This window comes from Monodon monoceros, unplaced genomic scaffold, assembly GCF_005190385.1.
Source record: "Monodon monoceros isolate NGI ecotype Baffin Bay Population unplaced genomic scaffold, NGI_Narwhal_1 Super_Scaffold_20, whole genome shotgun sequence".
Classification (NCBI taxonomy): domain Eukaryota; kingdom Metazoa; phylum Chordata; class Mammalia; order Artiodactyla; family Monodontidae; genus Monodon; species Monodon monoceros.
In genome coordinates, this window is record NW_021703777.1 from 19373115 (window position 1) to 19389293 (window position 16179).

The window sequence follows — 16179 nt, forward strand, 5'->3', positions numbered from 1 at the left end:
CACATGTGGATCATTTTAAATTATAAATTTCGTGTTGCTTTGTCCTGAAGCTATCATGCTTCTTTGCAACGCAGATTCTCCTTGCTAATAATTAACAGTTGCTTCCGGGGGGGAAAGCATTTATTTGAATGTTAACACAAACCAAACATTATTAAGATGGTAAATCTTCTCCAAAGGTAAACAACACATTCCAAAATTGAAAATAAATTACGTTGTCACTCTCTGATCACTCTGTCCCCAAGTCCCTACCCCTGCACAAATAATTAAAAACTAACAACCACTAGCAAAGCTTGAAAGCTTCCATCTCTTCCACTTTCAATAATATTGCATAGCTTTTAGCTAGTACTTCATGCTGAAATTCACCATGTTAAAATTCGTTTTCTTTTTTACATTATTGGGTTATTATCTACTTTTCCATAGAGAATTCTTTAAGCTCTCTTAGAAATGTTTTCTAAAACAGAAATATACTTTCTAAAATAAAGTCATAAACACAAGACTAATTTACAAAGAACTGAGTTCTACAGACCTCCATTGTAATGTGGAATAAGAGAAAAATTTTAACAATGTATAAAATTACAAACAATATAAATAATTTTACTAAGAAACATTAAGTAGTAGTAGCTAATATTTATTAGCTATCTGCTATATACTTAATATTATCTTATTAACAACCCTTTGAGATAGGCATTAGTCCCAATTTATAAATAAGGAAACTGAGAATCTGAGAAACTAAGAAGCCCCTAAACACACAGATTAGAGGCTACAACCTACGTCTACTGGAATCCAAAGTTAATACTCTTTTTTTTTTTTTTTTTTTTTGCGGTACGCGGGCCTCCCACCACTGCGGCCTCTCCTGTTGCGGAGCACAGGCTCCGGACACACAGGCTCAGCGGCCATGGCTCACGGGCCCAGCCGCTCCACGGCATGTGGGATCTTCCCGGACCAGGGCACGAACCCGCATCCCCTGCATCGGCAGGCGGACTCTCAACCACTGCACCACCAGGGAAGCCCGTTAATACTCTTAATCATTAGGAATTAACTAGTCCCCCTTCCAGCCAAAATGGAATAAGTAGTATCAGACAAATCCTCCCACTGTAAGAATACAAATACTGGGCAGAAAAATGAGGCAACTGATTTCAGGGAGTAGACAATAGGCAGCCTAAGACTATAATCTCAGAGAAAAACAAAATGTATGACTATAATCTCAGAGAAAAACAAAATGTATGAGATATCTCTCATGATTGCCCAGGAGACTGATTTTCTGGCTACAATCTCTGCAAAGCAAGCAAGCAGTCCTGTCAAACTGAGGGGTGCAAAGATCAGAATTCATGGCAGCCAGAGCTGCGGGGATGTGTATGGTGGGTCATTGAAGAGGAGGTAGCTGCATAGAGAGGTAACCTCAGAGGGAGTGAGGGACTCCAAAAGTCTGTGGCTGAGAGATGAGCTGTACATGTGCAGGGCAAGACCACTCAAGGCATACAAGATAACTGGTTTTAGCACTTTGAAGGCAGAACAGAGACACTGGAGATTGAGCAGAGCCAGGAAAAAGCCAAACTGAGGATGTTTGAGTTCTGCCCTGACAGAGTGGAAAGGTCTCCTTAACACTTTGTTAAAACACCTGGCATCCTGCTGTGACACCCAAGAGGTACAATGAGTAAGGACTATGACTTAGAGTAAGACCTACTCTAGACAGGCCCCAGCAAAGCTTAAAACCAAGCCCCTACAGGAGCCCCACAGAAGACAGAGTTTGTAGGCTTAGTCCTACTGAGAGCCTTAGAAAACACCTTGGGCTAACTATAGGTCAACACTGAAAAAAAGCAGAAAACCAAGCTTACCACAAGTTCATGCCAGTAATCAAACTGCCTGCTAAAACAAGAACCTACACTCATCGAAGGAATATTACAGAATCCAGAATATACAACAGATTATCTTTAAAGTCGAGTGTTCAGGGCTTTTTTTAATAAAAGAAGAGGTATAAATTTAAAAAAATGTAATTCATAGAAAAGAAAAAAGAAAGCCATCAATAAAAACTGAACCTGAGATGATCCTGTTATTGACCTTAGCAGAGAAAACTTTAAATTATGAACATATTTAAATTAATGAAAAATATGGTTTTAAGGAGTATATAAATATGAAATCTCAGCAGGAAAATTGAAGCTATATAAAAGAACCAAATGGAAATTTTTAGAAATTAAAATTACAATAAGAAAAATGAAAAATTTATCAGAAGAGCTTATCAGCAGATTGGATATAGCAAAAGTAAGAGTTAATGAACGTGAAGACAGATCAACAGAAATTATCCAATATGATGAACAGGGAGATAAAAAGACTTTAAAATGAATGGAGCCTAAGAGACATGTAGTACAATATAAGACAGTCTAGCATACATGTAATCAGAATCCCAGAGGAAAAAAGAATGAGTTTGGGCCAAAACATTTTAAAAGGAATAGTGGTCAAATACTTTCCAAATTTAATGTAAACTACCTCCATACTGTTCTAAGAACTTCAAAAAATTCCAATTAGCATAACTGTTAAGAAAACTACATCTGGGCAACTTGTAGTCAAACTACTTCAAGTCAAGATAAAGAGAAATTCTTGAAAGCAGCCAGAGAAAAAAGACACTTTACATATAGAGGGAAAAGTATAAGCATATTCCATATTCACTACATATTCACTAATTGCTTATCAAAAACATGGAGGACTAAAGACAGTGCAGTAATATCTCTAAAGTGCTAAGAGAAAAACAAATGACCACTTAGAATTGTATATCCAGGGAAAATAACCTTCAAAAATTTGTTGAAATAGAGACATTTTCCGATAATCGAAATCAGAGAATTCATAGACAGCAAAACTGCAATGTAAGAAATGCTAAAGAATGTCATACAAGGTGAAGGGGTTATTAAAAAACAAAAACTCAGATCCACACTAAGGAATAAAGAACACTGAAAATTTTACCAAGCAGATAGAAATAAAATATTATGTTTTCTTTTTTCTCATAAATTATTTCAAAAACAACTGTTTAAAGCAAAATAGTAACACTTAAATTAGGGATTATAGCATATGAAGAAGGAAAAGATGTGAAAACAATTATGCAAATACAGAGGGTGCAGATAAGTGGAATTATATGGTTGCAAAATTTTTGTAACATGTAGTTCCAAGTATGGAATATAAAGAATCAGTTATAAAGAAGAGGAAAGATTAAGGTAAGAAAGATGAAGTGTCAAGTGTAAGACATGAAGCATGAAGAAGTACACTATTGTCTCTAAATAGACTGTAAGTTAATGGTACATATCTTAGTTATAAAGTAGGTAGATGATAGATAGATAGATAGATAAAAAAACTAATAGAGGAAATAAAATGTAACACTAAAAAGCTATTTGATTCGCCAAAAAGTAAAGCAGGAAAGTAGCAAAAACATAAACAAAATGGATTAGTAAATAACCAAGAACAAGATGTTAGTATTAAACTGAGTCATATCAATAATTGTGTTAAATGTAAATAGATTAAAAGTATCATTTAAAAGGTAGACATTTTCCAGCCTGATAAAAAAGTAATACCCAACTTTGTGCTATCTAAAAGGCCACGCATTTTAAATCTAAGACACAGATAGGTTAAAAGTAAAGACGGTAAAAGATCTACCATGCCAATAGTAAGCATAAGAAAGCTGGCATGGCTATATCAATACAAGACAAGATGAATTTCAATACAAAGAGTATTACAAGAGACAAAAGAGGAAATTACAAACTGACAAAAGGGCAGTTCACTAGGAAGATACAAAAATCCTAAATATTTGTGTACCTTAAACTGTGTATGTATTTATGAGTTTTCTCAAAACTCATGAAGCAAAATTTGATAGTACTCAGAGATGTTTTCACCTAGTTCTTAGTAATTGATAGAAGAAATAGAAAAAAATCAGTAACAATATAGAAGATCTAAACAACACTGTCAACAAACTTGACCTAATTGACTTTACAGAACAGGGCATCAAAAAAAATTCAGAATACATGTTTGTTTAAGGTGTACATGGAAAGTTCAGCAAGACAGAACACATACTGGACTATCGAAAATTTTCAATAAATTTAAAAAGATTGAAATCTTCAGAGTATGTTCTCTGAAAGATTTCAGTCTTTTGAAATCTTTTATCTCTTACCACAACAGAAATAAATTAGAATTTAATTAAGAAATTAGAAAAAAACTCTCAAAATAGTTAAGAATTAAATACAACATTTCAAAATAACGCATGGGGTCAAATAAGAAATCACAAGGAAATATTTCAACCTGAATGATAATGAAAACACAACATTACAAAATTGTGGAATGCAACCAAAACAGTACTTACAGGGAAATATATGGCTATAAATGTGAAAATAGAAAAGATGAAAAATTTAAGATCAATGATCTAAGCTTCCACCTTAGGAAACTAGAAAATGAAAAGCAACTCTCCAAAAAGAGCTGAGAGGAAAAAATAATAATAAGATCAAAAATCAATGAAGCAGAGAAATAATAGAGAAAATTAACAAAACCAAAACTTAGTTATTTAAAAATGTAAATGAAATTGATAAGCCCATGGCAAAAATGATCATGCAAAAAAGAGAAAGCAAGAGTTACGTATATCAGGAGTTAGGCTATCACAACAGATCCTACAGACATTAAAAAGATTCTAAGGAGATATAATTAAGTTTTTGCCAATACATTAAACAACTCAGACAAAAAGAGCAAATTAATTAAAAATAAAACTTACCAAACCTGACTCCAAAGGGGAAAGAAAGGAAAAACCCTACACTTCTGTGAGTAAATCTCTTTGTAGTCTGACTTTTAGAACTTTGTTAATGTTTTACATATTCAACAAACTAGGATGGGACTGAGAAGGGGACAAGATGGAATATAAGCAGAAGAAAACGAACCTAGCAGTATTACAAATAAATAACATATCCACACTAAAGGGGGATAGAAAAAAAAAAACAAATAAATTTAGAAAACAGCATATTCTAAGACTAAAATTAAAAGAAAAAAAACAGTACATAAAGATTGTATTCTATACTCCAGTTAGTAGGTCTTATTTCTCTACAGGGGTATAGTTAAGCAATTTCAAAACTACTTTATGTATATTCTAGCATTGAGAAAACAAATAAATTCACTATTGATAATGAGAGCCAGGTTTCCTATTGTCAGAGAAAGGAGTTACAACTAAGGAAAGAAGGAAACCCAGAATGAATCTTGTAGTATTGGATTGGAATTGGAGGTAAAAGCATAACAACTCATGGTTGTTAATATTGGGTTGGCCAAAACGTTTGCTCAGGTCTTCCCATAAGATCATATGGAAAAACCTGAATGAATGTTTTGGCCAACCCAATATATATGTTACACATAAATATAGAAATATAGTTGTATATATATTTCCTTAGCTCTGTCTGCTGAGAGCACCTAGAAACAATGACAGCCCAGCAACAGTGAGCACATCTAGTACCTAGATCTTAGTTCACAAAAAGAAAAATAGCTAATAAGCATGTGAAAACATGTTCAACATCATTAATCATCAGGAAAAAGTAAATTGAATTACACTGAGGTACCAATACACAACAAATATAGCTACAATTTTTTAATATTGTCAAAGTTAAGCAATTAGAATGTGGAAGAACTGGACATGCACTGCATGCATTGCTGATGGGAGTATAAAGTGTTGTGAGGACTTTAGAAATATTAAATATGCACTTACTATTGATAGATAACCTAGCTATTCAAGAGAAAGAAAAGATGGAAAATATGTTCATTCAAAAACATGTTCATGAAAGTTCATAGCAGTTTCATTCATAATAGCCAAAGTGGAAACAATCCAAATGTCCAATAGGAGATTAGGTAAATATTGTGATATATTCACACAATGGAATACTACTCAGTAGTAAAAAGGGATCCCTACTATCACACACACAACCAGAATGCATCTCACAGGTATTATGCTGAGTGAAAGATACCAGACACAGAAGAATACCTGCTGTAAGATCCCGTTTATCTGGACTTCTAGATAAAACAAATCTATAGAGATAGAAATCAGCTCAGGGGCCATCAGGGGTAATGGTGGGTGAGAATTGAGGTAAGGGGACGCAAGGGAGTTTTCTGTGGAGATGAAATGTTCTCTGTGCTAATGGGGGTGATGGGTATATGCTGTATAGATTTGTCAAGAGTCATCAACCTATACACTTAAAAATGTGTGACTTGTACTGTATGTAAGTAGTTCTGAATAAGGTTAATTTTAAAAAATACTTGAATAGCTCAGGCTAAAAGAATATGAAAGCAGAGTAGGAGTAGCATGAACAGATATATACTACTAAATGTAAAATGGATGGCTAGTGGGAAGCTGCTGTATGGCACAGGGAGATCAGTTCGATGCTTTGTGACCACCTAGAGGGGTGGGATAGGGAGGGTGGGAGGGAGGCTCAAGAGGGAGGGGATATGGGGATATACGTGTGCATATGGCTGATTCACTTTGTTGTACGACAGAAACTAACACAGTATTGTGAAGCAATTATACTCCAATAAAGATCTATTTTTTTAAAAAAAGAATTCATCAACAACAAAAAAAAAGAGTAGGAAGCTTTTATTAAGTGTCAAATATATCTAAAATCATAATAATGTGGGACAAGTGTCAGAAGGAAAAAAGACAAAAATTTTAAAACACATAGAACACATAGTTTCACACTTAGTGGCTGGAGGTTAGTATAAATCACGTTGTGAAACTACATAGTCACTTCAAGGACAAAAGTAGTCAAACAATAAGAAGAAGGAACCTTAAGATAAATATTGAGCAAAACTCAGTAGAATGTGCTTTTTTTGTCTTGTAGATAAGCTCACCATTGTGCACCATCCCAGTGGTAAGTGTTTGGTGTTTATAGAAGGATTTAGGACTAAAACAAAGTTCATAGTAAACCAACTTTTATATTAATGTAAACCTAATGTGATTAAGCTGAGCACTGTAAAAACTCACAGAGATTTTATATTTGTAAGCAAAACCACCTGACATCCAAAATAAATGTGAGATGATTCTAGAATAGCAATGCTAGAGGCGTTGTGATATAGTAAAAGAAGCACCTGCTTTGAACTCTGACCTGGCTCTTCACGACTTACTAGCTGTGGCCTTTGGCTTAAACTCTTTAAGCCCCAGTTCCCTCATTTGTAAAATGCAGATAAGAATTCTATCAGCTCAGTGATTTGTGTCCACCTAGAGGGGTGGTATAGGGAGGGAGGGAGGGAGATGCAAGAGGGAGGGGATATGGGGATATATGTATACGTATAGCTGATTCACTTTGTTATACAGCAGAAACTAACACACCATTGTAAAGCAATTATACTCCAATAAAGATGTTAAAAATTAGAGAATTCTATCGTGGAGATTACTATGAAAACAGATGATGATTTGTGCAAATGGAGCTAACTGCTTGATAAGTGGGAGATGTTGATAGGACAAATGAAATTGGAATGGCACGCAATAGCTGGAGGGGTTCCCTTCAGTGTGACGGGGGAGGATGGGTGCAGAAGGTAGGGAGGGTAGAGGGGAGCTGCAGGCCAGCTGGGGGCTGTCCCATGAGCTCCAAGCACTGCCTGCAGCCTTGAAGCACAGGGCTGACTGCAGGAATGGAGAGGCACGTGGCTGGGATGGAAAGTGAGAAACCTGTGAGAAAAGCAGGAAGTAGCATGGGCCAAGGTGGAGCAGTAGAAACAAACTTTTATTTAAAAAAAAAAAAAGTGTGCTTTGCAATTGCCTGATTCTGGTAAATGGGGAAGAGAAAAGGAAGAAAAAGGCATAATCAAGTGGAGCTTGTTATTCGAAGATGTTGGATTGTTTCTGAGCTGAAGCAACTCCTTGAGTATCCTATTCTAGTCAATCCCTATGTGTAGGAGAAATTAATACATACTTGTCAAGGGTGCTATTTAAATATGCCCTTTTGGATCTCTTTAATATTTTTTCTCTTTACCCATATCCTATTCTTTGCATATATATTTTTTAAGTGCTAAGTAAAGGAATTATTAAATGTGTGAACAAGTGAAGAGATAGTAACAGAGTTTGTATTTCTAGGTAATGAAAATGCCCACAATGAAAATGTGTCATATGACATACCCTTTGGCAATAAGGTGGGTTGTATATTTCTTCATTTTTATAAAATGCAAAAAAGAATTCTTTGTTGAGAAGGAATATGAAAGCCTTCTATGCTGACTATGCTTTGAGACATTCCAACAAATGTGAACTAAATAGGTCACATAAGCATTTGTGTGCAAAATCCATGAGCAATAATTTAAAGAAATTAACTGTTCTGAAAAAAGCAAAGAAAGAACTCAAAGGAAAAAGGCACCGAGGCCCAAGTGTGGATGAATTCAACAGACCAAATAAATCTTAGAGGAGTTATAAACACATCTTCTTTAGCAAAAGGAACATGATGAGCCTATTTGAACCACGATTTATACAATCCTTAAAGTCTAGTGTTAAGAAAAAATGTAATGCCAAAATATTGTTATATAAATATGCATTACTTCACATTGTAAAGTTAACCAAAAGTAAATTGCTAACAAGAAGCCAGAAATAACACTAAGGAAAGACAGTAGCAATGGAGAACCAAGACCAGTTCAAGACAACACCACTGATGTCCTATCCACAAATTTTTCTTCATAAAAAATCATGCTATTCCAACTATCTACGTATGTGATGTAGGACATTTGCACTGTTACCCAGGGTCATCTGGCAGCTGGATTTCTTGCTAAAATCCAGAATTAGGGCCCATAACAAACCCGTTTTAGTTTACCAAATTTTAATAACTCCTTAAGCTCTCTTATGCTTCAAATAAATCATACGTAATTATAAAAGTCATTCACCCTTAAGAACTGCTTGAAGTATTTGCGTTTCTGGATCATTCTGTGGCCCACCAATGAGCTATAGACCTAATGGGTCTACAGCACATATGGACCTAATGGGTCTACAGCACACAGACTCATGAGACTCATTTGACTGTAGCAGAATTGTGAGGTACCACCTAGCCCAGGAGTTTATGAAAATATCTTTGTTAAACAAAGATTATTCTACAAGATCTGGAGGACGATCTTGAGAGCAAGATTTTGGATAAGAGGAAAAGAATACAGATTCCCAATGCTTAGGCTATTCTCCCTCAAAAAGAAAAGAAAATTTGAACTGAAGGACTTTGATGTAGTTGAGCTTTACAATGACTCTTTCCTTTAAGGATGGAGGACTGTCTTGCCAGTTGCCTCTACAAAGCTGTTTTTCTGTGACTGTGAAAGGCAACTGTGACTTTATCATGTTTCTTTGTTCAGCCTTAAAATGAAGAAATGCTAACTCTATTTTTTTTTTTCCTTAGCTTCCTGCTCGACTCCAAGTTGAAAAGGAATTTGGTTTCTGTTGCAGGAAAGATCACTAAACAAGGTAAAATACCAGCTGTATTTTTTAGAAAACCTAAAGCAGGCTTATTAGGAACGTGAAGGAATCATTTGTCTAGCAAACAGAATACCTTAAATATTTCATTGTCTTCTCCTGAAAGGATAAACATGTGTATTTTTCAAGGTAAAGGTGATTGTTCTTTAGAAAGATTTATTATAGGGGTGGTTTTATGCTAGGTAATCAATTTCAGATGATGATCCATTTGTCACTAATACATTTCCTGTGATCTTATTTTCAGGTTATTATAATAAAACTCAAAAATCTGCAGACACCTTCTGGGTGAAGCAGGCTTGCACTGGATTGCCTGCTGTCTTCAGGACAAATCTATACTATGAAAGCAGAAGCAAGCTTTTGAATTTCAGAATTCATTATTGCCACAAGTTATTGTCATTATACCTCTTCAGATGAGTATATCAACATGAAAATTAAATGCTGCAGAGCAATTGAATTCTTTGAAAATTCTTGCGTTTTACAATGCATTTTGCCACTGAAGCAGCTATTTCCCATCTTTAAAATTGAAGAAAAACAAGAGCAGAGAAGTTAAATGCTCTGTAGCAAAGCTACTGGGCCTGTTTAATGGGCTAACCTTAATCGTTTACTCCCCGCTACAATAAGAATAAGCATAAAAAATACAAATTTGTTTTGTACATATTTGCTTTTCCAGTGGGTGGTCTATTTTCTGAATTTCTCACATTCAGAGCTCTAATTATTGTCACATCATGTTCGCAGCAACCTTCCATTTTTTAGAGCCTGTTTGCATATAACCTTGAGAACATTATTTTTTTAACTCTGTGTTTTAAATTAATATACATTTCCACAACCTATATTCTCTATTAAAAGGTTTATAATTTCATCATTCCATTTCTTAGAAGCAATTTATAAGCTTAGAATAGAATGTGGTTTTATCATTCTATGATTTCTACCCACTGCAAATTAAATAAATGTTTAAAGCTATGTCTGACTTTTCAAAATAAATGTATGAGAATTAACCACTAAATTCTTCTGCTTACCAGTTTACAGAGAGAAGTCTACCAAATATTTTTTTTAATTTCACTGTGTAGGGCCCATAAAGTAAACACACAAATGATTTTTTTCTAGCTTCTAAACAGTGATTTATAGGGATATATATTTTAAGTGATTCTGCAAAACACTGCCCATAAGTTTCTCATGACCATTAACACTCTTAAGCTCAAGTTTTAAAAAAATAACATAGTAGTTTGATCAATCCCTAATGGAAGGTGCTTTTTGATTATGACATTTGGAAATTTGGTCCATAGTTTCACATCTAAGCTTTCAAGAAATGGAATGCCCGTCCACATACTGAGCCCCCATTTCTGTGGATTGTCCCACCCAAAGAGTCATGAAAAGCAATAGGAAAACCAACTGCTTTTCTATAATTTTCTTCATCTATAAAATTCAAATGTGTCTATTATCTCTAAAGTAAGAATTTCCATATAGGCCTGTGACTGGTGCCTACAATTCCACTGTCAATTTTATTCTTATTAAAAACGTGAAATCCAGTAACAGGTAAAATGGCAACTTTTCTAATTACAAAGCAATTAGATCATTTCTTACCTGAGACGCAATTCAGGGTGGAAGTGGGAGATAAAGCAAGAATGTTATTCAGTTTTTTAACATGGAAAGAAATCTAAAGTCAGCACCTCTAAGTTCTATCCTTCTGAACTGGGCTAGTTTAGAATAAAACCATGGCAAAAAGCCCCTTTAATAGTCTCTTTTCCTAGATACTCTGGTCCTTGAAATCTTATTACTTTGTCATCACAATGAAAGGGAGGAAAAGAAACCAAAAATAACTGAGGTCCTCCCTATGACTCCTGAATCATGGTCCCTCCCCTCCTTGACTTATTAGGCTTGTCCAGATCATAGTAGACAGTTAGAGAAGTTTGGAGTTGGGGGATCAGAGAAGTTCACATCAAGCCTGTTGCATTGAAGGAAGAGATGAAAAGTAGAGAAACGCAAAGGCGGAGGAAGGGTAATCCAAATTTAGGAATGATCCCAGATAAGAATACCCAGAAGGAAGCAATATTTTTTAATCTCTGGGCTTTATTCTTAACATACAGAATACTGTCTATCAAATTTGAGCCACGCTACAGAAGTTTGTTCTTAGTGATGGAAGAGATCATATGTCAGGATCTAGACTAGTAGACTAGGAAGATGTGAGCTTTCCTTGGAGATTTGGGGCATTTGCCTAAGAGCCCCAGTCACTGCCAGAAAGGAAACACCTGTATGGGAAATCTTCTGAAGATTTTGTGCTGATTCTGGAAGCCTGAGCAACCAGTAGGTAATAAAATACCTTATCTTTCCTGTCATCCCTTTCTCAATTTGGATTTGTTCCCAATCCATTACTCTTAATGTACACAAGAACCAGCCCCTTCCTCTTAAATTTACTTGACTCTGACTTCTAAAGAAATTTGGACTGGTATTAAATGTTATCAAAAGAATTTTATGTTTAAAATTAATTCCCTTCTTTTCTACTTAGTTTTCTAGGATAAAGAAGAAGAAGCATCTAGACCAGTGGTTCTCAACTAGGGCATCTGGAGGCACTTTTTATTGTCATGACTTCAGAGAAGGTGCTCTTGGCATCTAGTGTGTAGAGACAAGGGATGCTAATGAACATCCAATAAACTACAAGACAAAGAAATGTCCTGTCCAAAATGTCAACACTTCGAGGTTGGGAAACTCTGATCTACACTATAAAGTAAAATGGGATTAACACTTAAAAGAATGTTATTAAAATAAAAACAGTTAACTTTATATGGAATTTTCTGGAAGTGGAAACCCATGTGATAGCATAAATCAGTGTTTATATTTTGAAGTGCATATGGTGTAACTTGACCATTAAGTACTCAAAAGAACAGGTGACTTATACATTTTTGTAAATCAAACATTAGATTATGCTACCAGTGCAGACTCCAATTTTTAGAAAATGAGACTGTTCTCAGTATTGTTCTAATGAAAATGACCTTGTAACTTAAGTCATTATTATATCCTATTCATGCTCTAAGCACTTGCTCATCTGAGTTCCTTCTTCTAATGCTCAGGGGGTCTGATTTTAATAACTTGGACTTACCTGAATTTTACTGCATATTGCTTTTCTAAATGGGTAAATATTTAGGAAAGAGGTCTGCTCATGAGCCTGATCTGGTCACTCCCAGCTAATTAGCACAGGGCTGGTATGAGGCCCCCCTTGCAGTACTTTCTGTAACTGTACCTGCCAACCATACTTGTTGGCCTTCCTTATTTTGTAGAGCTGACCTTTAAAGGCAGGGACTGCCACACAAAAGACAGCAAAAACAAAATTCTAAATACAATAGACCTGGGACTTCCCTGGCCGTCCAGTGGTTAGGACTCCGTGCTTCCACTGAATGGGGCACACGTTTGATCCCTGGTCGGGGAGATCCCGGAGATCCTGCAAGCTGTGAGGCTCGGCCAAAACCAATAATAAATAAATAAATAAAATAGGCTTCAAATTTATAAATTACAGTATATGATTTCCTCAATATTCTCATCTTCAAAATGCAGATTCTTACATAATTTTACAGGTATTAAATGACATCATGTGCTTACATGAGAAGTGCAGTATTGCATTCAAGAGCATGAACTCTGAGGAAAGACCAACGTAGTTTGAATATTGGCTCACCTATATCCTAGCTATGTAAACTAAGCCAGTTTTCCAGTTTCCCTGAGCCCTATTTAATCATTAGTAAAGTGGGGTTATCAATACCAACATCATAGGTGGTTTGAGAATTAAAAGTAAAAATATTATTTAATTAATAATAGGACACTATTAGGACACTTTTGATGGTGAAATGCAGTACTGCTAATGATTGTGATAAAAAAAAAAAAAAGGCAGGCATACCTCCAGCATAAGCTGAGATACACGGTCACTCGGCTTAAATGAGACATAGGTGCTTAGTATATTTTTGGTTCCAAGTAAATTCTCAGTGAAGATAGTTGGCAAAAAGTAATCCTCTTTGAAATGTGAATACAGTGTGATACACTAGGCTGACTTGTTATCTGACGGGCTCTCAGGCACAGCCTTATAGCATATGATTCAAATCCACATCGTTATTTACAAAACCAATGCTTACAAAATGTTGAATGACCACCTGGATCACCCATAAACATGAGAAGCTTCAAGCAGAAATATCCATCAGTGTAAAGTACAGTATTTCCCAAATTGTGTTACAAGGAACTCGTGCATATTCAATTTAAAAGGGTTTCTGTGATCAAGTGAGATGAGAAAGTGCTATGTATTTTAGTCCCTTTTAGAAGAGCATATTAGACATCCAAGTATTGAAGACTAACTAATCCTGCAATAAAGAAATCTATACTGTTTGAAAAACACTGACTTACATTTTATGTATATGTAAGCTGGTCTCATTTTCCATTTAATGGGAAAAGAAAAACTGGATGAAGGATGCCTGCTGTGATATGTTGAGACGGCGTCTGAAACCTGGGTTCAGTGGCAAACAGTGTCAAAATCAGTCAGTGATGTTTGCCGTGAAGAATGATGGGGGAGGGTAAGGGGAGTGGTGGCATGCATGAGACTTATCTGGCATTCAAAATTTGCCCTTGGGGCTTCTCTGGTGGCGCAATGGTTGGGAGTCCGCCTGCCGATGCAGGGGACGCGGGTTCGTGCCCCGGTCCGGGAAGATCCCACATGCCGCGGAGTGGCTGGGTCCGTGAGCCATGGCCGCTGAGCCTGCGCGTCCGGAGCCTGTGCTCCACAACGGGAGAGGCCACGGCAGTGAGAGGCCTGCATACCGCAAAAAAAAAAAAAAAAAGTGCTGTGGTTTTGCCACTAGCACTTTCTCTTTTCTTCACTCGAGAAAAAGAAAGGCAAGGGGTTCGGGGAAGTGTAAGCTGAGGCTGTTTTGGCATTCATGCCTGGCACTCATTGAGAGCATCTGCAGTCACCCTCAGGAGTCCTAAGCATCCTTGCAAGACACTGGCATTTGTCATAATGTTGCAAAATGAGATGTTTTGTAACTCAGACATGGCAAGTCATGCCCAGTACCTCCCAGATCTCCTGCATCAGCAGACTCAGGGAATCCCAGCAGATGACTTGTCATTAACACTGTTGAAGAGCATAAGAACCTTACTTACGATCACCATATGTTCTCTTCACCCTGATTTCCATATATTATAGTACTGTGACTGAGATATTTTATTTATTTTATACACATCTTATTTTATAAGAACACTTACATTAGGTCTACCCTCTTAAATTCTTAAGTGTAAAATACATTATTGTTAACTAGGTACAATGTGGTACAGCAGATCTCTAGGGCTTATATTGAGTGAGATGTTTATACACCTTCGCAATTGGATTTTGGTCTCAAGAGGTATTTTAGGATTTAACAAAACAAACCATCTGTGACTATAAGAGCTATCTGCTTCCTCACCTTCTTGAAAAAGATACTAGAGAAACATTATGCTTTCCTAAAGAATAAGCCAGTTCTTCAGCCAGAAAAGTAAATATCTGTGAAGGTTCTGCTCATGTTTCAGCCTCTGAAATGGAAACGGGGGAAATAGCAACATTCTTCGGAATATGGCAGAAAAATTATTTCGAAAACAAATCTTTTTTAAACCACAAAAGAATAGCAATAGTTTAAGACCAGAGAAAATAGCAAGTGCAAAAGCCCTGTGGCACAAAGAAACAAAGAACATCTGAACCTAAATACAGCCAGTATGACCACAGCACAGCAGGCAAAGGGAAACATAGAATATGATAAGAATAGATCATGCAGGGCAATATTAAGGATTCTGTTTCTTCCAGAAAACAATGTAAATCATAAATGAGATTTTAAAAAAGAGAATATCACATTTGCATTTTGAAATGAACACTTCAGCTGCACTAGGGGCAACAAACTGGAGAGAATATAACAAACCAGAGAGGAATCAATTATCCAAGTACAAAGCCTCAGATTTGTTCTTAGTTTTGAAGCTACATGTGTTCTAGGCTATATAACAACCTGCCACAAACTCGGCAGCTTAAAATAACACATTTATGATCTCAAAGTTTCGATGTGTCATGAATCTGGGCATAGCTTAGCTGGGTACTCTGCTCAGGGTTTCACAAGGCTACAAACAAGATGTCAACCAGGCTCAATTTTCATCCGGAGGCTCAAATGGGGAATAATCTGCTTTCAGGTTGTTAACAGAATAATGCGTTTCCTGCGGCTGGATGACTGAGGGCACCTTATTTTTCTGGCTGGAGGCCACCCTCACGTCCTAGAGGCCTCACATGAGAACTTACCACATGGGTGTCGTCAACATCTTACTCCATCAAGCCCACAAGAGTCTCTCATCTCAAGGGGGCCCAATCCCTCATTTAGGGCTTTTACCTGAAAGAGACAGGCTCACCTTTATTACCTCAAATTCAACTGATTTGAGACCTTAACTATATCTGAGAAACCCTTCACTTTCCCATATTCTGTCACAAGTCAAAAGTCCTACCTACACACAATGGGGGAAATGGTTAACACCAAGTGTGGACACCAGGGGGTAAGAATCACCGTGCCACCTTAGAATTATGTCCACCACACCACCAAACATATAAATTTTAATATTGCAAACTACTGAAAACTAGTTCCAGGAACCAGTGGGACCTTCCCACACAGTTCTTATCTTTACACGTTAATAAGAGCATTACTGAGAGAAGATTCCTTTCCTTGAGATATCCACAGTGCTTCTCCATAGTACGGATTTATTCTATT

At 36.3% G+C, this 16179-nt stretch overlaps 1 protein-coding gene across 8 annotated transcripts in view; it reads left to right on the forward strand.

Moving 5' to 3' along the window:
- Positions 1-13802, forward strand: part of BANK1 (B cell scaffold protein with ankyrin repeats 1) — a 453451-nt gene extending 439649 nt beyond the window's left edge. For 7 of the 8 annotated variants that reach the window (XM_029235051.1, XM_029235049.1, XM_029235050.1 and 4 more), the window contains exons 14-17: positions 6840-6869; positions 8072-8127; positions 9360-9424; positions 9678-13802. In XM_029235051.1, the coding sequence (XP_029090884.1) occupies positions 6840-6869; positions 8072-8127; positions 9360-9419 (146 nt within the window). In that variant the 3' untranslated portion in view covers positions 9420-9424; positions 9678-13802. The remainder of the gene's footprint in view (positions 1-6839; positions 6870-8071; positions 8128-9359; positions 9425-9677) is intronic. The other variant, XR_003795565.1, reaches the window with a different exon arrangement.
- The last annotated feature ends 2377 nt before the right edge of the window (positions 13803-16179 follow it).